Below are 27461 nucleotides of genomic sequence, written 5' to 3' on the forward strand. Positions count from 1 at the left end.
GTTTGCCGGTGTGGGAGGGAACCGACTCCGGCTAGTTGCTGAGATCTTAGATGTGGCACTGCCAGTTACCGGGAGTCGGGGGGAAGGGACAGTTGTTGTGGGAGTTTATCATGTTGGTGAATTTGAGTGCTACACGACCTCGTATGCTATGGCTTTCAACTGTAAATGTTTGGGTCTGGGTGAATGGGTGACGTAGCTGATTCGCAGCCCTCTATACAACTGCAATTTATATCCTGGAATGTACGGGGGTTGAACAACCCGAGAAAGAAGAGACAGGTCCTGGGATATCTGGACAGGCAGGGGGTTTCCATTGCCATGCTGCAGGAGACGCATCTCTTACGGGGTGGGTCCCCCTTATTTGCATCCCGCTGGGCTACCTGTAGGGTATTTTCATCCTACTCTAACTACGCTAGAGGGGTTACGATTCTGGTGCGAAGGGGAGTGGGGTTTGTGCCTGAGGGAACTGAGGTGGACTCGGGCGGAAGGTACTGTCTGGTCTGGGGGACACTACACTCACACACGATACTCTTTGCCTGTTACTATGGCCCCAACACAGACGACCCGGCCCCGTTTCTCACACTGTGGGGAAAGATTCAAACATTGGGGGTGGCACATGTCGTAATGGGAGGCGATTTCAATACTGCGATTCGGCCCACGGCGGACAGATCACACCCTCAAGCGTCGCACTACACGCAGACCCAACGCACATTATCAACCATTATTGACGAACACCACTTGATAGACGCGTGGCGCTACTCGCACCCCTCGCTCGGACAAGGTACACATTACTCGGCGGTGCACTCCACGTGGGCCCGCATAGATTATATCTTTCTCACGGCGGGTCTCTCTTCCTGGATCGGCCGTACACAACACCTCGCCCGTACGCTTTCTGATCACTCCCCGGTCCTCCTTTCGCTGCGCGTTCCCGTGGCAGTTTCCCCCTTTCTTGGTTGGCGCCTCAACCCGGCTCATCTCCTGGACTCGGTCTTTAGAGCGGAACTGGAGCAAGACATACCGGAGTTTTTTGACCGCAATGTGGACTCCGTGTCCAGTATTGCCACGGTTTGGGAAGCCTTCAAGGTTACTGTGAGAGGCTGGTGCATAGCTAAGGGAGGTGGGGTCCTCAAGTTCCTGCGAGGGGACCTGCGCAGACTCGAGCTCGAGATACGTCGCCTGGAGGACGAGCTGACGCGGCTCCCGCGGGGGACTGCGGTGACCGCACAGCTCCGAGAAACGATGAATGAATACACGGAAGCGGCGGATAGGGAGAGTAGGTTTTTGGGGACACCATTTGTGGCAAGGATATATGGAGAGGGAGACAGACCGGGTAGGGCATTGGCCTCGGCTGTCCGCCCCCCTAGATACCGAAATTTCGTGGCCTCCCTACTCGACGAGCGGGAGATCCCGCAGCGCAACCTCCCGGATCAGCTTCGGGTCCTCACTGACCATTATACTAGACTCTACACCACACATCGGTCGTCACCGATTAACCTACATGATTATCTTGACGACACGGCCATAGCATGGCTGGGACCAACACAGCAGGAATTTCTCCACCACGAAATCGAATTAGATGAAATAAAAGACGCCATAATGTCCATGTCATCGGGCAAGGCGCCGGGCTCGGACGGTATACCGATCGAGTTCTACAAAACTTTCATCCACACACTGGCCCCGGTGCTGAAACAGGTATACTATACTGCGCTAGAGGAGGGCTCTCTACCGGCTACGATGCGCGAAGCCCTTATCACGTCCTTGTTGAAGCCCGGGAAGCCGCCGGACCAATGTGATTCGTACAGACCTCTATCGCTACTGAACGTGGACAGTAAAATTTTGGCGAAGGTACTGGCTACACGCCTTAATTTACTGATGGAGCGCCTGGTCCTTCCGGATCAGGCCGGATTTGTCCCTAACCGTGCGACTGCCCATAATCTGCGCACGTTGCAAGCTGTGCTGCAGGATATTAACCCACAGTGCGAGGCGGCTGCCATTTTCCTCGACGCCACTAAGGCATTTGATTCCCTGGAGTGGGACTACCTTTTGGCACTGCTGGAGCGCATGGGCATCCCCTTCAGCTTTCTGAACTGGATCAAGTTGTTGTATACCCGGCCCCAAGCCGCGGTCTTACTAAATGGTGCCCGATCTGCCCCCTTTGCCATCCGCAGAGGTACCAGACAGGGGTGCCCCCTCTCCCCAGTGCTGTTCGCGGTTGCGATCGAGCCCCTCGCGGCTAAACTTAGGCAGCACCACAATCATCGCTCTCTTGTCTACCCAGAGCGTCAACTGCTGGTCGCATTATATGCGGATGACATCACGCTCTATGTGCATAAGCCGCAGGAAAACCTGAATCCTCTGTTACGTGAAATCACGAAATTCGGAGCAATATCTGGGATTCAGATCAATTGGGCGAAATCAGCCCTATTCCCCTTGACAGACAAAACCCTACCGTTCCCCCTGGACTACCCATTGCAGTGGGAGTCGGAGGAGGTTAAATACCTGGGCATCAGGGTGACCAGAGACCGAGAGGCTCTAATCCGAGCTAACTATGGGACGGCACTAGACAAAATTACCGAGAATGTCACTAAATGGATTCATCTCCCGCTGTCCATGGCGGGGCGTGTTTCCCTGATCAAGATGGTGGTTCTCCCCAAATTATTATACCTTTTCACCAACATCCCCTATAGCCCGGGTCCCCACTTCTTCCGAGCTCTTAACTCCCAAATGTCTCGTCTGGTTTGGGGCGGGAAGCAGGCAAGAATTGGGCTGCGCACCCTTATGTTGCCTTACCACCAAGGTGGGTTTGAGGTGCCTAATTTCCAGCGCTACTATGACTGTGCCCAGGGGCACTTTGCGGCCTACTGGCTTCACCCCCCACCCTTTATGGCGCACCTGGCGGTGGAGGATGGGTACATGCGCCCTGAGCAACCTTCCGGTTATCTCTATTCGGAGGTCCGTTTGGGAGAACGTGACCCCACTACGGTTGACTGTACGGTACGGGCCTGGAAGCGCATAGCGGAGCGCATGGGGACCCCCTTTCTGTATTCTCCCCGTATGGTCATAGCACACGATCCTCGACTGAGTGTTGCACGTGAGGGGCTCGGTCGCAAAATGCTTACAAAGTTCGCGATCTGCACGTGGGGTGACCTATATCACGAGGGGAGTTTCCGCTCGGCGGCGCACTTCTTTGGCGAGATGTCCCCGTCGGTAATGGAGACGTTCCTTTATGTCCGACTGCGACAGAACATAAAGGCGGTCACGCCTAATTTCCCGGACGAGCCTGAGGTCTTGGCGCCTCTACATGCTATGTTACAAACGGACACCCCGAAGCATGTGGTCTCCATGTTGTATGCCCACGTGCAATCGGCTCCGTCCCCCCCCTCCCTTAGGGCGCGGACGGACTGGGATAATGACCTGGGGAACCCGATGTCGGACGAACAGTGGGAGGAGAGCTGCTCGCATGCCACCGCGGTCACCGGGAATGCACGACTCAGATTAGTCCACTTTAAATATTTGCACCGCCTTTACTATACCCCCGCCAAACTGTGTCGAATCGGACTGCGAGATGATGACCGCTGTGTGAGATGCAGGAGGTTGGGCGCTGGTTTTCTCCATCTGGCCTGGCTATGCCCGGCTGTAGCCGCTTATTGGAAGGAGGTCTTCTCGGCCCTGTCCGAAATGGTCGAGGTGCCCACCGCGCCTTGCCCTGAGCTCGCTCTGTTGGGCAGGTTGCACCCGGTGCTCAAGACGCATCGGAAATTCTTTGCTCTGGGACTTCTGCTGGCCAAGCGTCACGTGGCGTGTAGATGGGGACGTGGACGGGCGCCTAAATTCAAGGATTGGCTGAGCACCATGTCTACATGGCAGGAAAGGCTTCAGCAATATGCTGATATCTTGCCCCCTAAATCGCGGCCTAGGGACCTCTGGGGACCTCTCGTCGCTTATCTCCTGCGGGTCGCCGAGGAGGGAGATGCCGATGGGGGCGGGATGGAGGGTGCTGGAAGTGTCGACCCCTCGGCCGCGCCCTGTGCAGTCTCTACCCCATAGACCGTTACGACGGATTGTTTGCCTTGACCCTCTTTCTCACCCTTCTGTTTCCCCCCCCCCCCCCCCCCCCCATCGGGTTGGGTGTCCGGGGCGCTTTCCGCTTGCTTGGACCGAGTAAATGCTTGCGGGGGTGCGCGGATTTTTCTGCGCCCACTACATGGATGGGAGGGGGCGGGATGCCACTTCCCCAGCTTGAGATGCCACCGAGCTTTCCCCGCCGCAGCGCAGGTTGTGTCGTATGTAGCACCAGTTCACGTTCACTACACTGCATCAAGGAAGTTTTTCCCCCAGGTCACTGGCTAGACCAGTTACGGGCAGAGCAACATACCCCCACAGTTGATTCGTACCCGACCATGGGTACGCCTTATACCATGGCTCTGCGCTCACTAGTTTCTCACACCACATACTACGTATGGTGGACACACACTGGGGGTGTACAGTTCTCATTGAAGTTGAAAGTTGGTTTTGATAAAATGGAAAACGGAACCTAGCAGGGTAATTGATTGTGTGCTTCTTGCTGTTATCATTGCCATTGTCTACCTGACTCACCAGCACTATCGTACTATCCAACGGCCGGTAGATATAGGTTGTTGGCGACATGCTGCGAGCCTGCCTTACTCCTATTTAACAAATGTTTTTTGTCTATTGCGCTGCTTGTGGTTGCTGCCGGCCAGGTGACATGGTTGTAGGCAAGAAGCTGTGTATGCTTTGCACTTGGTCAATAAAGGTTTTAAAAAAAAAAAAAAAAAAAAAAAAAAAGGGAAGAATAAGCAACCTGGACCTGATGCCGCCGCGTTCTCATTCCCCCGTAAGTCAATAATGTATTAAAACCCCCGAACTGAATAAAATAATGCGCCCTGAGTAGGCTTACCGAAGAAGGCAGATTTCTTCCAGGGTGATAGATTTATGGCGAGAGGGTTAATACATGAGTGGAGGAGAGATACTTCATGGCGAGCACTTCGTTTTCCTAATTAAAGTTTTATTCTTCTGCGCCGTTCTCTTTTTTTTGTACATACACTTAGAGGCAATTAAATACAACACAGAGCTTTCATTCGGGTTGGAGTACAGCATGTTGTGGCAAACAAAGCAGGACAAGCGCTGAAAGACAAGCGCAGCCCGCGAAAGTTAAAGTCCATCTATAGCGTTTACCTTACGAGAGCGAGCAGTGGCGTGCGCGATAATTGCAAACAGATGGCGCCGCTGCTCGCTCCCGCAAGTTAAACACCGTACATGCACGAGGGCTGATTGGAAACAGTGCAGAACATGCACAAGTTTCCACAAAAGCCCAGAGTGATTCCAGGAGGTCACGCCAAAGCAGCGCTTGCGCGCTGTGTAGGGGAGACCTAAAAATGTATTGGTATTCCAAGAACAACAAAGAAAGGTGTTGAAAAGCTATTCCCCCATATTGCTTGTTCATCTGACAGTCTGAGGCATACTGTAAACTTTTAAAAAAGATCCTGGAAACTTCATGCTTAAAATAAGTGTTTCTACCGTCTTACTGTAGCTTAGTCACCATTTTCACTCTCTTATGATAAAGATAACCACAAAACCCAATTGCTATAAATGATAAATCTTGCCAAAAGGCAGACTTTGATGGATGTAACAAGGAATCCTAATCAGAGCCAGGGCCTCCAGCAGCCAAGATCCAAGACAACTGAAATAGGAAGACGCAGGATGGCAAAAAGTCAAGAAGCCACACCAGTGTTAGAAGAGCCAAACTACTTTGTCCAATGGCACTAATAATTAACAGTAATCTTCATTATTTGTAGTCTATCTCGCTCTTTTCAAGGTCCGTACTAATAAGTTGGCTGCCACTTTAGACAGGAACAGAGCAGGAGGATCCTAAAATGCAAGCCCCACCGACTCACACTGGGTACCATATAGGGCAGGCACTTCTAGTCTTCCCGTGTGTATGTCGAAGCCCTGTTAAAGGACTGAAATTAAGGCGACTGGATGGATGGATGACTGATGAGGATGAGATGGACTGAGTAAGGCAGGTTACCAGTAAATAATGGGGCCATCAGCCCTATGTTCCTCGTTGCAGTCGTTACTAATGAGATATACCAAAGCTACAGCCCTCTACAATAAAAAAAGAGCAAACATGTGGAGGAATCTTAAACATGCAACACCCTCATTTAATAAATATAAGAAAATACACCAGAAAACTAGTAAATAATACGTCATGGCATTGCAGATCTGAGAACACCTATACCCAAATGTTATTGCAAGTCTGAAACCCTATTCAAATCGTTGGATGTCTAACCAATAATATACTCCGATGACCAACATTGCATCTCTTCAAATCTCATTAATAGATAGTCCCTGTTATCCGCCTAGGATGTAGCCATCCCTTTTTGTTGATCTCCATTGGACTGGAAGATTTCCAGGACCAGCTAGTCCTACCAAAAGTACGGCTGACCTTATTCATCTGCTCAAAGTCATTTTTGTAGTATTTTTACCTCTTCCACAATGGCCAAAAGTCACAAATAAGTGATCAGTTTTGCTCTTATTCGGAGACCTGTCGATATATGTTGAGAGCGCTCTTTTAACATCTTAGTCTCTAAAAAATGTTTCTTCAACAGTATAAGGAGATGGAAGAAGTATAACTTCCTGCAATCTGTGAAAAACAGAGTTCACTTTAGTTACAAAAGTAGGAACAGGCTTAAGAATAATACCATATCACAGGAATCTGATAATAGGCGAAGAGGATTGCACGCCTCCAATTATTACTTAACAAATTGCTGCCCAGCCAGGAGGACCTAGCCAGTCTATGACTAAAGGTCCAGAGTCATATGGCATCATGTCTTCACACATGTCAAAGATCCATCTGCTTCCTCTTCTGTGGCATCTAGCCAGATTCTGGTCACCGGCAGTTCATTCACTGGCCAAGCTGGTGCCGTTTTTAAAGAAATCAAGGAAGACAGTGTAGTACTGATGAAATTCACTACCTTGGAAGGCTGATGCTGACATTTCATAATGCTCAGGAGAGGACCTTGACATATGATGATGTTCACTGTGTGGCATTAAATAAGAGGGAGTCTCTCCTTCTGATGGAGACTGAAGAAACCAGTTGTCCAGGTACGGAAACACTGGTATTCTAAGAATAGTTTCCTCTACTATGGAAGAACAGACTGGCCACCACAAAATCTATGTGACTATTGCCCCGCAAAACTCGCTCCATATTATCTAGATTGTACAATCTGGTAATCAATCTTTAAAACATTATTTTATCAGGGTCTCTCCATTCCTGTTCCACAAAGTCCCTCACTAACTAGTGGAAAGGTGAGCTGCCATTAGAAGGCCTTTGAAATTGTCCTAGCAGGGACTAATGTGAGGTCATAGGTCTCTCAGTCTAAAGGAAACCCATTTTCTCTCTCTAATATGACACAATATAGCTGACAAAGTCTTTAGAGATGTATCTCTTGTTTTGGTCCATATTCAGACAGGCATTGCAACTGTCATCAGAATCATCATTCAGAGGGTGGATTTACTATTTTCTTCCCTGTGTTAAAAGGTTTTAAATCCTACCAAGGTCCTACAATCCTGATTACATCCTACATTCCAGACCTATGCAGTTTGTCAGGAGGAGAGGTGGGGTCAGGAGAGAGAGATGAGTGAGAGGAAGTGTAGTAATCACGCACAGAAAGGAGTAGGTAAACACATTTATTCCTTAAGCAGACCGGATCAGCTACAACATCGCTTCTCACTTCAACTCGCCCCCGCTCCTCCTAACCTTCGTTTCAACCACATTCCAATTCCACTACTACATTCCAACTTCAACCCAACACTACCAATTCCTTCCCCTTATAACCGAATTAAAGTTTTTCCCCCTTAATACCAAAAGCTATAATGAACCTATTCTCACATATAAACAAAATTTATAAAACGGTGAATAAGACATAAAATCCTACACAGAGATAAATCTTAGTAAAAAAACATCAGTAAATAACCTTCATTCCTATTCATCAGTAAACAATTATAATCGCACAAAGTGATCTGAAGCTTTAGGAAGTTTAGTTACCCTATTCTAAAGTCTCGTGTTTCCTTCTCAGTTTCTATTCCCTGTGGAACAGAAACAGAAGATTCTGCGGGGAATTCAGTTTCCAACAGATTTGCGTGAACATTAGAATCAATATCAGAATCAAATGTAGACACTTGTACATCACAAGTCGAAGATCCATCTTCGCTTGACATTGATGAAGCCGAAATTTCAGCACTTCACCAAACACTTTGTCATCATACTCAACATCACTTTCATAACAAGTAACATTAAACTTTTGTGTATGCATATTGCCATTACAATTGGTACATGGGTACTCTACTTAAATACCAACACCTACCATCCTTCATTCTTACCAAATTTATATAGGCATTGAATCCGGCATTGAATCTTATGAGGATCGAAAGAACATACTAACACCTTTATGAGGTTTCTTTATGCTAACCCAGTCACCCACCTTGATATCATACTGTTTAACACAGTGCCTATTTTCATAGTAACTCATATACACAATGTTTTTCTGTAGATTGTTTTGTACTTCCTCCACTGACGAATGCACCATCTTAGCACCTATTAACCAATGAGGTTTAAACTTTGAAGTAGGTTTCCTCCCTCTCATAATCTCAAAAGGAGAGTAACCTGCAACAGTAACTACTGTTGTCCATAAGAGCATACAATTTTCATGATCTGTTTCTCCCAACTCATACAATTTTTTGTAAGCAATTTTGGATGGCCCCCTTCAAAACTCCATTAAAACGCTTCACCATTTCATTTCCACACGGATTATAAAGTGATGTTATGTTATGTTTAATTGTTATGTTTAATTTATACAGCGCACGGCTACTCAAAAGTGTCTCGTCGCTAGCTTCGGAAAAAAGAGAAGAAGTGCACACCAAAACCAGACTAAAAAAGCAGTGTTTTTAGTTTTTTCTTAAACAAAAGAGGGTCCTTGGTAGCCCGAAGAGCCAAGGGCAATAAATTCCAGGCACGGCCAGCTTTGCCCAAAGAATTATGCCACACAATTACATACACTTCTTTTGTTTGGTGGAAGTGAATTGTACAGTATTATCAATTAAAATGTACTTAGGCAAACCCTGACGTTGAAATAAAAAGTCTAAAACATTTTTTTTTTTTTAAACAATCAGTGTCAATCTTACTTCAGCATAAGGCCAAATAGAAAAACAATAATAAACGCATCTCAAAACAGAGTGGAGGGTCTAAGGGATATAGGTTTAAAGACTCAAACAGTAAGAATCCCAATCCTAAATCTAAATACAAAAAGAACTGTGAGTCTGTCGGGCTAGGTGACCTTTATACAGCTACACCATCATTACTAAACGAAAAATGTGTTTCTACCAAAATATCTCTCTGGATATGTGCATGCATTTAAGATCTGAGAATGCATCAAAGGTTCCCATCACCCACATACAGTGGCTTGCTTCATCATTTGGGAGACCAGGGACTTATCTGAGGACCGGATGCCACCAAGTTGTCATGGGGCAGGGTTCCGAGTTCGTCCCGGATGCACCTATGGCGAGGTTGTTCCAATGAGAAGACCACTCTAGAGATTTGTGTGGGGTGATGTATGCAGTGCAAGTGGGGTGAATGTGATGTAATAAAATTGGGAACAAGGCACAAAAATCATTAAAGTGCTACCTTGGTACCAAATTAAAACAGTGCTTTTGGCAGTTTTAACAAATAACTGCGATGGAAGTGGTCGACATGTTTCAGCCCTGGGTGGATGTACCCTAGCTTTCGTCAGGACCGTTATAAGCTACTGCATAATGATTGTGAAAAAAAGGTAAATCATACGACCTGCACCTGGGATAGGTGTGGAAGAAATTACCTATACAGGTAGAAATAAACATAATAAGACTTAGTGTATCAGAGGTGAAAACCTTGTACATGATAGATCACACAATGCATAAAGTTTGTTATTCAATTTAGCCAAATACATATTAGTAAGAACACCCTTTCAAAACAGTAGAGGTGCTGCAAATTTTCACTTACCCGAATGAATCTGGGTATTCGCCTCGCCTCACCTGGCACTTGCTCAGGCGTCGGGAGGCACCGCTCTAAGGAATGAATAAATAAAATAAAAGGCATGGTCCAAAATTAAAGTGACACAATACCTTAAAAAGAAAAGAAAAGCGCTTATCCTTAAAACCACAGGCAGAAAAACAATGGCGTAATCCAAAAACGGGGCAAAGCCCTCTATAAACAAGATGTCAGGAAATTTCTGAGGGTTATCTTACAAAGGACAGATAACTAATGTGGTGTTGTTTGTTCGTGTGTAGACGCAAAGATTTAATAATGTCTGTGCTAGTTTACAGACACATGTGCGCTATCGTCTGTCGAAATCAACAGTTAATACGAGGCCACAAGGGGAACAATAGGGTCCGTTATGCGAATAGCGGGTCTATCTCAAAGCCCCTATAGTATAGCGCCAGTAATATAAACAAAAAGCTCGTATATACGACAAGGAGTGGCGTGCAGATCGTTGCGTGTATGTACACAGGGCTTACCTCTCCGTCGGTACCTCGGGCGGCTGCTGAGCCAGAGGGGAGGTAAGCACTCCTAATGGCATCGTTCTTTTATACAACATAAATCCAGGATGTCGGGATAACGTGCAAGAAAGGCGCCCAGGAATGACGAAGTCGCACGTGACAACAAGTATCATGGGAATTGTAGTTTGGAAGTGCCAAGCAGTAATACTAATCAAGTCAGTAACGGTTCATAAGGATACAAACATGTATTAGAACGATGTCGTACCTCATTATACAACCCAGAATCCATTATTATGTTGTCAGAAGTGATCAAGATAAAGCGCGCATTCATTATTTTAAGTAATTTTTAAATGTGGCGCGCATTGATAAAGGACGCCCAGAAGTGTCAGAATAACACGTAACCTGGGTATCCTGGGAGTTGTCGTTTTAAGGTGCCGGGTGATACTTATAGATCAAATCAGTAATAGGTCTTACGGATACAATAATGTAGTGGTGTCGTATCTCAATTATGCAGCCACAAAACCCGTTTATGTATTATTTGAAACGATCAAAGTAAAGCAATTTCCGTACTTTGAGTAATTTCAGTTAAGGCGCGCATTGTTAACTGAACATCATAAGATATACCCCAGGCTGTGATGGGATCATTCACAGATGGTATAACCATTTCACTTAAAACCTAGTGAAGCAACTCAGGTTGTGTGAGAAGTCTAACTGAAAGTAACATTAGCACTCTTTGCTGCTGGTCATTATAGCGATGTCCATGGTATTTGGTCATTTAATCCCAGGATGTCGCTCTTTAGTTTGAACACCCATTTCTGCTCTTTATGAAAAAGAAATTTCTTAATGTCACTGATATGTGATGGGATAAAAGGTTGTTCAAGAATAACCCATCTCAGATCTTCAGGTTTGTGATTAAGAGCAAGAAAGTGACTGGTCAATCTAGTCGCTTGTTTATTGCGTCTTATAGTGCTCGTGTTCACTGATACGGATTTTGATCTTTCGTGTCGTCATGCCGATATATCGAAGTGAGCAAGGGCATGTTATCTGGTAAATAACTTGTCAGAATTGCAATTTGTAAGCTTGCGTAAGATCCAAGGATTGGCCAGCCCTAGATCAACCGATTTGGCTTGATGTGTCTGAGGACATACAGAACAGGAGCCACAAGGGTAGTGGCCCTGTACTGGTGGCAGATCCCACAATGCTGATGCCCCCAAAGCTGGTTTAGTTTTGGGTCTTGTGTGAACAAGATTATCACGCAGACTAGACCCTTGTTTAAAAGAAAACAGAGGGGGTGGGATCTTATCATTACCAACGTTTAGAATGTGCCAATGTTTTCGTACCGACTTCTGAACACTGTTGGAAAATGTACTAAAAGTGGTAACTAACGTCAACCTGGTTAGAGGTTCCTTAGGAACCGCAGGTTCAAGTAAGGCATCCCTGTTGTTATTGGACGCCCGTTTGTGGGCTTGTTTCACCAGACGAGATGGATATTGTCTGGCTTTGAGTTGTTTTGAAAGTTGATCAGCATGTACCAGAAAACTATCCATCGTGGAACAATTCCTACGAATCCGTAAGAACTGTCCCACTGGCAAATTCTGTCGGAGTGATTTGGGATGATGACTATGAAAACCCAGGAGAGAGTTTTTCGTCTGAGGTTTCTTATACAATTCACTGGCCAGAGTACCTAGTGCAGGATAGATCGTGATATCCAAAAAGGGAAGTCTGGTCTTATCATAGAGATTTGCCAGACTGGGAGCAAAAATGCTCCCCATTGATGTACCGGAGACTTGGAGAAAGATGGTTTCAGGGGTCTCCTGGATAATAGAGATCGCGATACAATTACACCAACATACTTCATTATGGAATGCGCCAGACTGGCAATGATGGAGAACTTCTTCAGATTTGAAGAAACCATCTTTCTCCAAGTCTCCGGTACATCAATGGGGAGCATTTTTGCTCCCAGTCTGGCAAATCTCTATGTTCACTGTTTCGAACAAGACATTGTGCTCACCGACCAGAATCCCTTCCGCGGCCAAATTGCCTGCTGGAAAAGGTACATAGATGATATCTTGGTAATCTGGCACGGCACTGTGGCTACCCTCCTGGATTTTCATTCATGGCTGAACTCTCAGAATGACTTTCTGAATTTCACGGTCACATATGATAAGACCAGACTTCCCTTTTTGGATATCACGATCTATCCTGCACTAGGTACTCTGGCCAGTGAATTGTATAAGAAACCTCAGACGAAAAACTCTCTCCTGAGTTTTCATAGTCATCATCCCAAATCACTCCGATAGAATTTGCCAGTGGGACAGTTCTTACGGATTCGTAGGAATTGTTCTACGATGGATAGTTTTCTGGTACATGCTGATCAACTTTCAAAACAACTCAAAGCCAGACAATATCTATCTCGTCTGGTGAAACAAGCCCACAAACGGGCGTCCAATAACAACAGGGATGCCTTACTTGAACCTGCGGTTCCTAAGGAACCTCTAACCAGGATGACGTTAGTTACCACTTTTAGTACATTTTCCAACAGTGTTCAGAAGTCGGTACGAAAACATTGGCACATTCTAAACGTTGGTAATGATAAGATCCCACCCCCTCTGTTTTCTTTTAAACAAGGGTCTAGTCTGCGTGATAATCTTGTTCACACAAGACCCAAAACTAAACCAGCTTTGGGGGCGTCAGCATTGTGGGATCTGCCACCAGTACAGGGCCACTACCCTTGTGGCTCCTGTTCTGTATGTCCTCAGACACATCAAGCCAAATCGGTTGATCTAGGGCTGGCCAATCCTTGGATCTTACGCAAGCATACAAGTTGCAATTCTGACAAAGTCATGTACCAGATAACATGCCCTTGCTCACTTCGATATATCGGCATGACGACACGAAAGATCAAAATCCGTATCAGTGAACACAAGAGCACTATAAGACGCAATAAACAAGCGACTAGATTGACCAGTCACTTTCTTGCTCTTAATCACAAACCTGAAGATCTGAGATGGGTTATTCTTGAACAACCTTTTATCCCATCACATATCAGTGACATTAAGAAATTTCTTTTTCATAAAGAGCAGAAATGGGTGTTCAAACTAAAGAGCGACATCCTGGGATTAAATGACCAAATACCATGGACATCGCTATAATGACCAGCAGCAAAGAGTGCTAATGTTACTTTCAGTTAGACTTCTCACACAACCTGAGTTGCTTCACTAGGTTTTAAGTGAAATGGTTATACCATCTGTCAATGATCCCATCACAGCCTGGGGTATATCTTATGATGTTCAGTTAACAATGCGCGCCTTAACTGAAATTACTCAAAGTACGGGAATTGCTTTACTTTGATCGTTTCAAATAATACATAAACAGGTTTTGTGGCTGCATAATTGAGATACGACACCACTACATTATTGTATCCGTAAGACCTATAACTGATTTGATCTATAAGTATCACCCGGCACCTTAAAACTACAACTCCCAGGATACCCAGGTTACGTGTTATTCTGACACTTCTGGGCGTCCTTTATCAATGCGCGCCACATTTAAAAATTACTTAAAATAATGAATGCGCGCTTTATCTTGATCACTTCTGACAACATAATAATGGATTCTGGGTTGTATAATGAGGTACGACATCGTTCTAATACATGTTTGTATCCTTATGAACCGTTACTGACTTGATTAGTATTACTGCTTGGCACTTCCAAACTACAATTCCCATGATACTTGTTGTCACGTGCGACTTCGTCATTCCTGGGCACCTTTCTTGCACGTTATCCCGACATCCTGGATTTATGTTGTATAAAAGAACGATGCCATTAGGAGTGCTTACCTCCCCTCTGGCTCAGCAGCCGCCCGAGGTACCGACGGAGAGGTAAGCCCTGTGTACATACACGCAACGATCTGCACGCCACTCCTTGTCGTATATACGAGCTTTTTGTTTGTTATGTTACTGGCGCTATTCTATAGGGGCTTTGAGATAGACCCGCTATTCGCATAACGGACCCTATTGTTCCCCTTGTGGCCTCGTATTAACTGTTGATTTCGACAGACGATAGCGCACATGTGTCTGTAAACTAGCACAGACATTATTAAATCTTTGCGTCTACACACGAACAAACAACACCACATTAGTTATCTGTCCTTTGTAAGATAACCCTCAGAAATTTCCTGACATCTTGTTTATAGAGGGCTTTGCCCCGTTTTTGGATTACGCCATTGTTTTTCTGCCTGTGGTTTTAAGGATAAGCGCTTTTCTTTTTAAGGTATTGTGTCACTTTAATTTTGGACCATGCCTTTTATTTTATTTATTCATTCCTTAGAGCGGTGCCTCCCGACGCCTGAGCAAGTGCCAGGTGAGGCGAGGCGAATACCCAGATTCATTCGGGTAAGTGAAAATTTGCAGCACCTCTACTGTTTTGAAAGGGTGTTCTTACTAATATGTATTTGGCTAAATTGAATAACAAACTTTATGCATTGTGTGATCTATCATGTACAAGGTTTTCACCTCTGATACACTAAGTCTTATTATGTTTATTTCTACCTGTATAGGTAATTTCTTCCACACCTATCCCAGGTGCAGGTTGTATGATTTACCTTTTTTTGCACAATCATTATGCAGTAGCTTATAACGGTCCTGACGAAAGCTAGGGTACATCCACCCAGGGCTGAAACATGTCGACCACTTCCATCGCAGTTATTGGTTAAAACTGCCAAAAGCACTGTTTTAATTTGGTACCAAGGTAGCACTTTAATAAATGATTTTTGTGCCTTGTTCCCAATTTTATTATATCACATTCACCCCACTTGCACTGCATACATCACCCCACACAAATCTCTAGAGTGGTCTTCTCATTGGAACAACCTCGCCATAGGTACATCCGGGACGAACTCGGAACCCTGCCCCATGACAACTTGGTGGCATCCGGTCCTCAGATAAGTCCCTGGTCTCCCAAATGATGAAGCAAGCCACTGTATGTGGGTGATGGGAACCTTTGATGCATTCTCAGATCTTAAATGCATGCACATATCCAGAGAGATATTTTGGTAGAAACACATTTTTCGTTTAGTAATGATGGTGTAGCTGTATAAAGGTCACCTAGCCCGACAGACTCACAGTTCTTTTTGTATTTACAAATAGAAAAACATCCATAACTACAATAATGTAGTTACTGTCAACACCAAAGGGTCACATAATGCTTTTCCATGGTGCTTTTGGACACTCAAAATGTGCTATGGGCAGCCTCAGGGTTTTTAATGTTTTATCAGTCATTATACATTCACCACATTCTGATCCACTCCAAGCCACCAATACGTATTCCTCACTGCACATTTGGTTTTCACAATCCCTAAATGACCTTTTTGGCACATTGAACTAATCCTTTTCCTCAAAGCACACAGGGGAACAATTCTAGTGCCCCCACATAATGTTGGTTCACTTTGAGATAATTGTGTACCTCCCAAAATGGCTTCAAATTACCCAATTTTGTCTTGACTGGCCATCCAACCTTCAATACATTTAATTACACTTTATAATAACTCATCTTTACGACATTCCTCCTCCCATATCTTAGCAAAACGCTTGAGTACCACAGTCTTAAACTATTGCCACCTTCATATCCTCTTGGAACTCATCATTTTCTGTCAAGTCAGTTGGCATCCTTGACAACAAAAAAAAAGAAATCTGCTACAGCATTCTTCCTTCTTGGGATATACACAATTTTATAAACAAAATCTATAGCTGCTTTGATATGCGCGCTATCTGTGGAGAAGCGTTGGCTAGCCCATCCAATGTTAACACCTTGATCAACGTTTATCGTCACATCTCACTATTACTTCTTACCCCCACAAAAATGGGCGAAAATATCCCATTGCCCAAACACATGCTAATGCTTCTTTTTCAATAACATCAGATTTCTATTCTGCTGGAGGTAAACTTTTAGAATCAAATGCCACTACAACTTCCGCTCTCTCCTCATTCTATTGTGACAGCCCAGCACCAATATCCTTATTACTGGCATTAGTGGTAACGCAGCTGTAACATTGAGCTCCGCTCTGCACCCGCAACAGCCTGAATTCCGCTTACCTGCCCCGATATCCTGTACAAACACTGCACCGGATGGTCACCGGTCCTCGTTATTCTTGACATTGTTGGGAGGATTAACGGGACCACTACAACCCGCGGCCCCCTAGCCCTGTGAGCGGAGCGCTACGGTGGTCTGGTGCGGCTGACGCGACTTGCCTCGTAACATGACCCAACTATCTGGTGCATGGTCCCTGCTTCGCTGGGCACTGCTGGGTTTGTCACCTGAGACTCGGAGCCTAACTCGAGGCGCTCGCGGTCCCCGGCCTGTGGTCTGCTACGAGACCAGGGATGCCATTTTATACTAGACGGACCGTGGCGGATTGCCCCGATGCGGAGGAGCTGTGAGACGAGTGCAGCCTAACGGACCACCGTGAGCCCACACCTGGAGGTGGTGGGTGAATGCTTGTACCCCCCTCCGGCCCCCGCTCGGATACTGGAGCGCCCTGTGTCTGGACTACTGGACGTGTGGGTCTCAGTCCGTGGAGTGCAGAGGATTCGGGGCCACCATCTTGAGACTGGAGCGGACCCAATGGGCTGTACTGAAATGGAGAGTGCTTTGTGTCCTGCAAGTGCCGGACGGAATACTGTGGTCTCACTTGCGGGCGCAGAAGCTACATCTGAACCCCCCCCCCCCCCCAGTTCCCTCTTGATCCTGAAATGGGGGAGGGGAACTGTGTCTGGGCCCTTGTGTGCACTGACGTATTCAAGAGGGGCCCCACAGACTACGCGCCCCCTCCCCCGATGAGCCACACCTGACTGCATCTCGCTGGGGCCTACTGGAGGACACGAGTGTCGATACTACCTATGGTGCCAATTAGCTGATTTGACCTCCTCATATTCTGGACTTGCTGTAAACATAATAGAGTGCATGACGCCTTGCCAATATACAATCACGGGGTCTGCTGTTGAAGGGGTTGGTAACACAGGGCATCCTGAACTCAACAAGACACGAGTGTTTGCACTAGCTATCTTGGTCATCCAAACCACTTATCCACATGCCCCATTTTGTACCCCACGGAGATACTGAACCGCTTCCCAACCCCCTGGTTCCCCCTTCTCTCTCCTGGGGACTTGTTTCTTCTCTATTGGACTTCTGTAACATAACTATTGTAACCATGTACCCTTTACCAAAGAACTCCTTCTCCCCTTGTTGGGGAGGGATCCAGCATGTAGACCCTGGAGTCTCAGAGACCTCTCTGAGAGAGTCCACAGCGTCAAGGGAGCCACACACAGCAGAGGTGTGGGAATGGCACTCCTTGCCAAAGCACTCCCTCTCCCCTTTTTGGGAAGGGATCCAGTTTGTATACCCTGGAGTCTCAGCGACCCCTCTGAGAGGCCGCAGTGTAAAGGGAGCCACACATTTCCTCTTGGATCACAGCACACCGGACGTTGGACACTGTTTTTTCTCGTCTCCCGGTTGTGTTTCTTTCACCCGCCCCCTCCTCTTTCATTCTTTGTCTACCTCCCCTGCTTCTATCCTCTCTCCCCTGAAACTTTCCCCTTACCTGCTTTTTCCCTTACGTATGTTTTTTACGCATGTAACTACGCTCCAGCAACTTGTAACTTTGCTCTGAAACATTGCTCGTCCTCATGTAAAGCGCTCAGATACCTCCGGGTCTAGCCAGCGCTATATAAAACTTTTCAAATAAATAAACAAATAAATTGTGGATCAAATCCTTGTAGAGCACGTGCAGAAACAATATAGCTTTTAATCCCAGCAAATTCTCTTTCACACTCCTTAGATCATGCAAATTGTGGGCTCCAACAACACCGCTTTAACGGATGTTTTCATGGAAAATGTCCTTACAAATTTAGCATAAAACTCCACTAACTCAAGGAAGGACCTAAGAACCTTTTTTATTTTGAGGTGCAGGCGCTTCTTTAATGCCATTCATTAAAAATAAAACTTGGGTGCAACAACTTCCTCGCAGATTTCATGCCCAAGTATGTAACTTGTCGTTGTGAGAATTTAATTTTGAATATTCCACCGTTAACCCTGGTTTCTGACCATTCAAAAATATTTCTAATCATAAGAAACCAGTTAGTACTTTTCCTTTATAACTAAAATGTTCAATATAAATGTTCTTAAGGTAAGTAGGGAGGGGCTTGCTTGATTTGGTGTGACAGTCCGCTGTTCCTCCGATAACAGACACAAAACTTGATACCTTCTTCTTGGGCCAATTATCACAAAATAGGGGAATGCTGCCACTGGGGTTGAGGTTTAAAGCACTGAGATCAGGGATACCCAGGGGTGCAATACCCTCCCAGGTACCTCCCTCAATTCCCGTTGAAGTGATCCCCTTCCCCTGCAGACCATTACCTCCCCTTCATAGTCTCCCATGGTGTTCCCGCTGCAGCCGGTGCTCTTAGCACGATACCGCGAGTAGTGGAAAAGATCGGACGCCGCTATTTTACGTCACTTCCGTTGCGCTTGCCAACACAGACAGAGGACAAGAAGTGGCATTCAGTTTCTAAAGCCGTTTGTACCAAATTTGATACCAAATCGGACCGTTCAAAGAAATCAACAAAACGTGTCAAAGAGTAAATCAACCTTATTTGTTTTACGAGTATGTTTGCCTATTTTAGTTGGTCAGACTAAAATATAAGACCAGTATATAAAATATAGTTACCGAGAATCGTTCTATTGTTATTTTTAAATTACCTGCTACTTGGTATTATGTGGCTTGTCTACTCCACTGGTCTAATAAAGAGTATTCTCTAAGATGGCTATCAAACTCGTCACCTCAACCTCTTCCTTTCCAAGGTCTTTAATGACTCGGTCTATGCTTTGACGTAATTACCCGCTGACCTGCCGGAAAAGCGCTACAGTGCAGCCGGGTTTGCTTTTCTGCGTTCCAAACAGGGCTTGGTTGGCTTTTTTACGACTTCCGTCTCTCAAGCAGCTAATGATTGGCTGAGATCCATGGGATATTAACAAACAGTGACTCGTGATTGGGTAACTTCAATGCTAGGTTGGCGAATAAACTAGAATGATAGGAAGAATGTAGATGATGCGAGAGGCCTGAAGTACGGAATGTGGGGTGCTGTGTAGATTGTGTTTTATCGCTATTTATATAGCGCTTTCCGTTTCCCTAGCGAGACTCGGTATAGGGAATGGAGAAGGAAATTTGATCCAATGTTGGGACGACAATGCTTTGTGTACGGTAAATGCAAAGGGTGATGTATTGGAGGTGAGAGAGAGAGGTCTAGAGTAGAGGAAAGTCGAGTGTACTACTCATAGAGATGCCAGAACCGCAGTGCATGTGCAGTGGTTGAGAGGCACAGTTCAGAAAAGGGAGTGGATGCTCTGAAAAGGAGGTGAGTAAAACACCGAGAGAGCGAAAGTTTCGCGAGAAAACACCCGATTCCGACAGGAGGTTCTAGTTTTTATCTTCAATAAATCGCTTTGCTTTCCCATCGCTTTACCTACAATCTCCTTAACTTCAAGGCGATTGAAAGGGGAACATATTACCTCAGTTTATTTCCATATGTTTATAGGGCAGAGGTGCCAAGGCTGGGGTGAGTGAGAGAACTAAGGTTTGAGAGACCAGAAACCCAGCGCAACATTGAACACACGGGGCGTTGGGGAAGTCGGACGACCACAACAGAGGGTTCAGCTGCTCATTGGAGGTGTAGTGATAAGCCATTGTAGGTGGGTGAATGGGCTAGGTAGGCTAAGAGGCTTAAATAAGGGTGGGGAGACCACTTGTGGGCAGGGTCCTTGCCGGTTGGTGACTTCGTTTGGATAGAGGTGTATATAGTGGGAGTGATTTGCAAATAGGGGCAGTGCTGGTTGAGGGGCTTTTTGCATGACATGGAAGGAGGAAGTTCAACCCTCGAAATGCACAGGGGTCAGGAGCAGGTCAGGGACGGAAATGTCTCTGTGCTGAGAGCAGAGGATGGAACCCTAGGACTGCAGGAAGGTGATCCAGCCTCGGGTGTAGAAAGCGGGGCCCTAGGGCCTGGACTGGATTGCGGAGGGGCAGGAAGAATGGCTGGGCATTTCAGATCCATGGGCAGTGGAAGTCTTGGCTGGTCAGGGCCTGTTCAGAGCACTGAGGGTGAAGGCGCCTCTCTGGGAACAGAAGGTGGGGGGTTGTTCCCGATGGCTTGGACGGGAGGAGGTGTTAGTTTGCCTACTCCAGGGATCACACTGGACATTTCCACCAGCCCTCCATGCACGATATGGCAGCAAACCCCTGGAATGGACCGGTTACAGAGGAGGAGTGCTGCCCAGAGACTCAAGAGTTGCAAGAGGATGCGGAGGTACATCGGCCCGCTGGGGAAAGACGTCTATGGTGAGAGTTAGGATAATGATACCATGGCCATGTACTGTTCTTGCTTTGTTGAATCTCCTCTTTGAGACTTCGTAAATGCTAGTTTCTTGTGGTTTGACTGAGGCTGACGCCTCTTTCTTATTTTTAAGTCTCGCTTACAAGAAGCTTTATCAGATGGTTGTTGACGATCTATTGTGTAAAAGACATTTCATAGAGTGGAATTTGGGTTAGCCCCATGTTCATGATTGATGGTCTTTTTGCCTATCTCGGTTCCCTACTCCTTATTCAGTTGCTTTATTTCATGTTTTTGTGTTTGTCCTGCCTCTGAATAATTCCTGCTAAACATTTTTTGATTGCATGATTCGTATACTTCTGCTGCTAATGTGAGAGAGCTACTTTTATATTTCCCTTTTAGCATTCCATGAGAAAATGTACCTCACCCCTCCCTCTACGCCCATCTCTTTCGTCCCAGTTTTTTTTAACAATCTTTTCTTTTAGTTATCAGTTTTTTAAAATGGTTATTCTGAAACGAAAAGAAAAACATTCCAAAATGGTCGCTGCATGGGAATGTTTGTGCACATAGCAGTCCTCCTCAATTTTTTTCTGTGGCTTTAAGAACTATTATTAAAAGATGGCTGCTGCACTCACGTGCACACGCATGGCAGTCATTTAGAGAGTTAAACCTATCTTGGCAAAGCCAATACACGTCACAGGAGAGACCTATTGGCTTTGCCAACTCTTATTTTAGTACGTGAAATAGATTGAGAATCTTCACCAAGGTCAGATATCAAAGTGGTAAAATGGCACAGTCTGATTCGAAAACGAATGAAACTGAGGGAACATAATTGAGAACACAGTCATGAAGCAGAAGGCATACACAGTTCGGAGACCGATATTGTAGCAATTAACAACAAATATACATAAAATGAAAAACTTCACCTAATAGTTTTCCTGCAGACACTGCCGCCAAACCTTCTCCTACCTTCGCGCCCCCACTGCCTCCGCACACCGTTGGACACCAGCGCACCCAAACCCCTGAGGTGCGTCCTCCTCAACGTACGCACCCTGCACAGACACGCAGTAGAGATCTGGGACCTCTTCGACACCTTTTCTTCACACGTCGCCTTCCTTACGGAAACCTGGACCAACTCCACCTCTGCCCCCAACATGCCACCGCCATCCCAGACGGAGACAACATCCTGAGGAAGGACTGCCCCAACCACCAAGGAGGAGGACTCGCCATCACGCACAAGAGCTCCCTCCCACTCACCACTTCCAGCAAGAACGACTCCTCGTCCCCCACGGAACACCTTCATTTCCTGATCCAGACTAGCCACAGAACTACCCTACATGGCATACTTGCCTACAGACCTCCTGGTCCATAAACCGCGTTCACGACAACCATCACGGACCTCATCGCGCCCCACGCCATCACCTCCTTGGTCTACATACTGCTGGGAGACCTGAACTTCCACCTCGACAACCTCATCGACCCCAAGTCCACTGCTCTCCTGGACAACCTCGCCAGCATCAGAATGAAACCGCTCATCACCACCCCCACCCACAAGGCAGAACACAACCTCGTCCCCCATCTTCGCAGGAGGAAACAACATACACTTCAGCCTCACCACACAGCCCCCCTGGACAGACCACCACTGCGTATACTTCTCCTTCGAAAAAAACATTGCTCACAAACATACACCATGTCCTCCATGAAGGAATTGGAGCAAGATCACTGAGGAGCACCTCAACTCCTCTCTCTAACATGATCCCCCTCCCACCACGACCAACGTAAACTCTGCAGCCAACGAACTCCACACTTGGATCACCAACTGCACAGACAAACTCGCCCCTCTGTAACTCCGATAGACAGCGCCCCATGAAAACCGCCTGGTTCAGACGCACCTGCAGACGCCTCAAGAAAGTGTGAAGAAATACCAAAACCACGAAAGCTAAGGCCACCTACAAGAAAGCCATGACAGAATACCATCAACATATTAGATCCACCAAAACTCCAGCCAGCCAGCCCACCATCTGTACCTGGATCCCGATCACCACCGAAGACACCGCCTCGGCCATGAAGCGCATTCACCCAGAGCCCCTACGGACTCCTGCCCCAGAGCCCCTACGGACTCCTGCCCGCCACACATCTTCCACAGAGCTGCTGCCACTATAGGTCCCGAACTATGCCGCACCATCAATGCCTTCTTCGAATCCAGTAATTTCCCAAACGGCTAGTAATGCGCAGAAGTCAAGCCCTCCTCGAAAAGCCCTCCGCAGACCCCACGGACCTCAAAAACTACAGACCTATCTCTCTCCTCCTGTTCACGGCTAAAGTCACAGAGAAGATCGTCAACAGCGAACTCACAAACTTCATTGAAGCCAACTCCATCCTCGACTTTTCCCAATCCAGATTCCGCAGCACCGAAACTGCCCTCCTCGCCATCACAGACAACATCTGCACCCTCCTCGACCAGGGCCACACAGCAGCCCTCATCTTACTTGACCTCTCTGCAGCCTTCGGCACAGTCTCCCACCTCGCTCTCACAGCACGACTCCGTGACACTGTCATACAGGGAACCGCTCTCGACTGGATCCGCTCCTTCCTCACCAGCCGAACCCAAAGAATCAGACTCTTGCCTTTTCTCTCCAAACCCACAGAGATCAACTGCGGAGTACCCCAAGGATCGTCGCTCAGCCCCACACTCTTCAATATCAACATGACCACCCTTGCCGTCATAGTCAGAAAACATGGGCTCAGCATAGTATCCTACGCCGACGACACCCAGATTATCCTCTCCCTCACGAGGCAACCCAACATCACCAGGCCCAGCTTCCAGGATGTAATGAAAGACATTGAATCCTGGATGAGCAATAGCTGCCTGAAGCTCAACTTGGAGAAGACAGAAGTCCTCCTCTTCGGACCCACCCACTCAGCATGGCACAACACCTGGTGGCCCTCTGCCCTCGGCAGTCCCCCCACTCCCACAGACCACACCTGCAACCTCCGCATCATACTCGAATCCTCCCTCACCATGACCCGACAGATCAACGCCGTCTCCTCCTCATGCTACAACACTCACTGCAAGACCTTCAAGTGGATCCCCCCACGAATCAAGAAAGACTGTCACCCACGCACTCATTACCAGCAGACTGGACTACGGAAAAGCCCTCTATGCCGAAATCAACAAATCCCTGCTCCGGAAACTGAGTCCAGACCATCCAGAACACCGCCAACAAACTCATCCTCGGCATCCCACGACATGAACACATCACCTAGCACCTATGACACCTCCACTGGCTCCCTGTCGAGAAGAGAGTAACCTTCTGTTAGACCTGTCAGCCCTTTGGGTGGTCCCTCCTCATCATTATTTATTTTGTCCCACTTTTGCCTCAAACCCTGTTTGAATTTTTCCTTTTTGGGAACCACCAGACTTTTTCGTGTTGCTACAGATTCAGGGAGCCATTTTAGCTACCCCTGAAACTTCTGTCTGAGGGCCTGAAGCACAAAATGGTGGCCTCCTGTGACATCACCAGCATCCACTGGAACCTACCAGCACCTTCCAGAACCTTCCAGGAGATTCCAGAACTGTGTGACAGTTGGAAACCGTTTAGAATGTTGGGAGGATAAGAGAGGCAGTTGGCAGTTGGAGCTGGCAGTTGGCACCTGACTGGTGAAGAGAGAGGAGCACAATAGTGAGGGAGGAAGGAGTGAAGCAGCAGGGGTGGAAACTTGTGCCTGGAGTGGGGTCCATAAACCCACCCTTGATACTTGTCCCAGCTGATGGATCCCAGCCTATAGCCCTGTGTGGGAAGAAGTCAGAAGAAAACCATCCTAAGGACCTGGACAGCAGGAACAGGCCTTAGACCCAAGAAAGCAGCAAGATTCTGACCTGAGAACTGGTTTCCCTGGAGCCTGGCGTCGAGTAGCCGAAGACCTGGAGCCCGAGGTGGAGAAGCGGCGCTGACTGAGGTAGCAGACGTCGTACCCGGAGCCGCCTGAGGTCATAAGAGGGCGCCGGCGGAGGTCGAGAGGAATACCAAGGGTCGAGAAGGAGGTGAAACCGAGGTCGAGCGAGCGGCGTCATCGGAGGAGTAAAGTCCGCCCTCCGGAGTCGTCGGAGACCGAGGTAGAGGAGCACCGGAGGTCGGGAGTGAGGATCGCACTCCGGAGTCGCCCGGAACCTGTGAGGAGGAACACCGGAGGTCGGGGGTGAGGATCGCACCCCGGAGTCGCCGGAAGTCGACAGCGAGGCCAGGCCGGCCGACGTCATCGGAGCCGAGTGCGCCATCGGACCGGAGCCGCCCGAAGTCGACATCGTGAAGAGACTGCCCGACGCCGTCGAATCGAAGGTAGAGGTCGAACCGAGGCCACCGACATCGGACCGGAACCGCCTGCCGGCGTCGACAAAGAACTGACATTGTGCCGAGGCCGCCGAGACCGAACCGGAACCGCCTCACGGCGTCGACACGACTCCAGCGGCGTCGGAACATCAGAAAAGGGCAGTAAGTGGAGTAGAGGGCGCCTAAGGCCCTGTGGAGACCTGAGAGACTACTCTAAGGGGCTAGGGAGGAGCTGAAACCCACCTGACTGTGCCTGGGGTGAACTGGGACTAACCTAGAGAGGTTGTGTGGAGAGGGAAGCCAGGGTATTGGAATTTCCCCCCTTTGTGATCTACCTCAGTTTAGGCCTCAGCCTTTGCCTCAGCCAGGGAGTAGCCCCCCTCAAGCCTTCCACACCCTACAAGCTGTGCCTGGGTCAAATCAGCCCTTCAGAAGTGAAGTGTCATCTGATTCACAAAGTGTACTGTATACTTCTAATTATTTATTGGGGATACTGTATTTATTAAGTTCTTATCTATCTATTGTTGCACTGAATTTATAGGTCCACAGGACTTGTTGGTGTACAGTATTTATTGGAACAGTAATTATTGGTACAGTATTTATTACCTCAAAGTATTTAATTGTCTGTATATATTGCACTTGTATTTATGCCCTGTTATTTATGATCACCCCTTTTTATTTCAGCAAACAGCAATTATTTATTTGACCTGCTCTATTTAAGAATTTGTATATTGTGATTGTTATTTATTTTCCCAATCAGCAACTAAGAGAAGAAAGATAAAGAAAGCATATTTTCATAATTTTTACGGTGTAGAGTCGTTTTTGGAACGGATGCACGCATGGTTACTGTATGGGTATATTGTATGCTTAGCACTGCGCCTGTTTCCTGACCACTCGAGCCAAGCTACCCCATTGTGTCGGGAAGGTCCACCACCACCCTGCGGAGTGGGAGTGGGCTGTTTCCAACATAAATTGGTGTTCAGCGGTGGGATAGAGCTGTGCCTACATATACTCAACAATAACTGTGGGTAGTCCATAGGCCTACACCGGGAGTTTTCTCAAAGCGGCCTTCCTAATTGTGGGTTTTTGTTTTTTCCAAATTTACTCTGGTGGTGGGAGGAGGTATTATTAAAGGTACCCCCCTGCATTGTTACCACACAACACCTGTCCGCTAACCTGAGTGGGCAAGATGGAGTTTGTTCTTGAAGATTTAGAAACATACACTGTGGCCCAACTCAGGGAGTTTTGCCAGCGAGAGGGGGTGTACTGTCCCCCAGGAGCAAAGAAGGGTGCACTTCAAACCAGCTTAAGGGCTTGGGGGGAGGCACGCAGGGAAAGCAAGGCTGAGGAGGAAGACAGGGATGGAGAGCCTGACCCCGAGGGGGCTGAGATGTACCAACCTGAGGTGGGGAACCTGTCAGCAGGGCCCAGGACACTTTCTAGGGGGGGCAGCCGTGCCTCTAGTGGGGGCTTATCCAACGTGGAGTTAGCAGATCGGAGAGAGAAAAGACAGCTCACATGGGATTTAGCAAAGCTGGAGAAGGAGAAGGAGGAACAGAGGTTGGCTCATGAGACGGAGAAAGAGAGGATGGCTCATGAGATAAGACTGAAAGAGATAGAGCTTCAGATCCTAAGAATTGGGGCACCAACTGTTCCTAATGGTGGCAGCCAAAACCAAGAGTCCACTAGGGAATCCAAACCTTACCTGCCAAAGGACATTGTAGCAAGCTATGGGGCGGGTGACGACATCGCCAAGTGGCTCGCGGCCTATGAGGTCTCATTGAGGGCCCATGGGGTTCCAGTGAAGTACTGGGGAGGGGGGTTGTACAAATATATGCCTCCGGCTGGTAGGGATGCTTTATTGGCCCTCGAAGAGGAGGAGCAAACCCACTACCCCACCATGAAACTGGCGCTCATCAGGAAGTTTGGACTAACTCCGGAAAAGTACAGACAGAAGTTCAGGGGTAGTCACAAACTGGGCACACAGAATTGGGTGGACTTCCTGGACTATGCAAAGAAGGCATTGGAAGGTTGGATTCAGGGCAGTGAAGTAAGGAACTACGAGGAGCTGTTTGACCTAGTATTGAAGGAACACCTACTCGAGAAATGTTTCCCTGAACTGCGGCAACACCTGGTGGATAGCAAGCTGACCAGCCCCCGGAAGCTTGCTGAGGAGGCGGACATTTGGGCTAGTACCC

At 47.3% G+C, this 27461-nt stretch overlaps 2 protein-coding genes across 2 annotated transcripts in view; one reads left to right on the forward strand and one right to left on the reverse strand.

Annotated features, from left to right (window-relative positions):
• The window catches only part of EIF3L (eukaryotic translation initiation factor 3 subunit L), a 159479-nt gene extending 140374 nt beyond the window's left edge, over window positions 1-19105 (reverse strand). Inside the window, exon 1 of the mRNA XM_085601410.1 lies at window positions 18963-19105. Within this exon, the coding sequence (XP_085457536.1) occupies window positions 18963-18983 (21 nt within the window). The 5' untranslated portion in view covers window positions 18984-19105. The remainder of the gene's footprint in view (window positions 1-18962) is intronic.
• A 348-nt stretch (window positions 19106-19453) lies between these two features.
• ANKRD54 (ankyrin repeat domain 54) overlaps window positions 19454-27461 on the forward strand; it is an 86435-nt gene continuing 78427 nt past the window's right edge. The window contains exon 1 of the mRNA XM_085601411.1: window positions 19454-20940. Coding sequence (XP_085457537.1) covers window positions 20457-20940 — 484 coding nt within the window. The 5' untranslated portion in view covers window positions 19454-20456. The remainder of the gene's footprint in view (window positions 20941-27461) is intronic.

This window comes from Triturus cristatus, chromosome 4_2 (assembly GCF_964204655.1).
Source record: "Triturus cristatus chromosome 4_2, aTriCri1.1, whole genome shotgun sequence".
Lineage (NCBI taxonomy): Eukaryota > Metazoa > Chordata > Amphibia > Caudata > Salamandridae > Triturus > Triturus cristatus.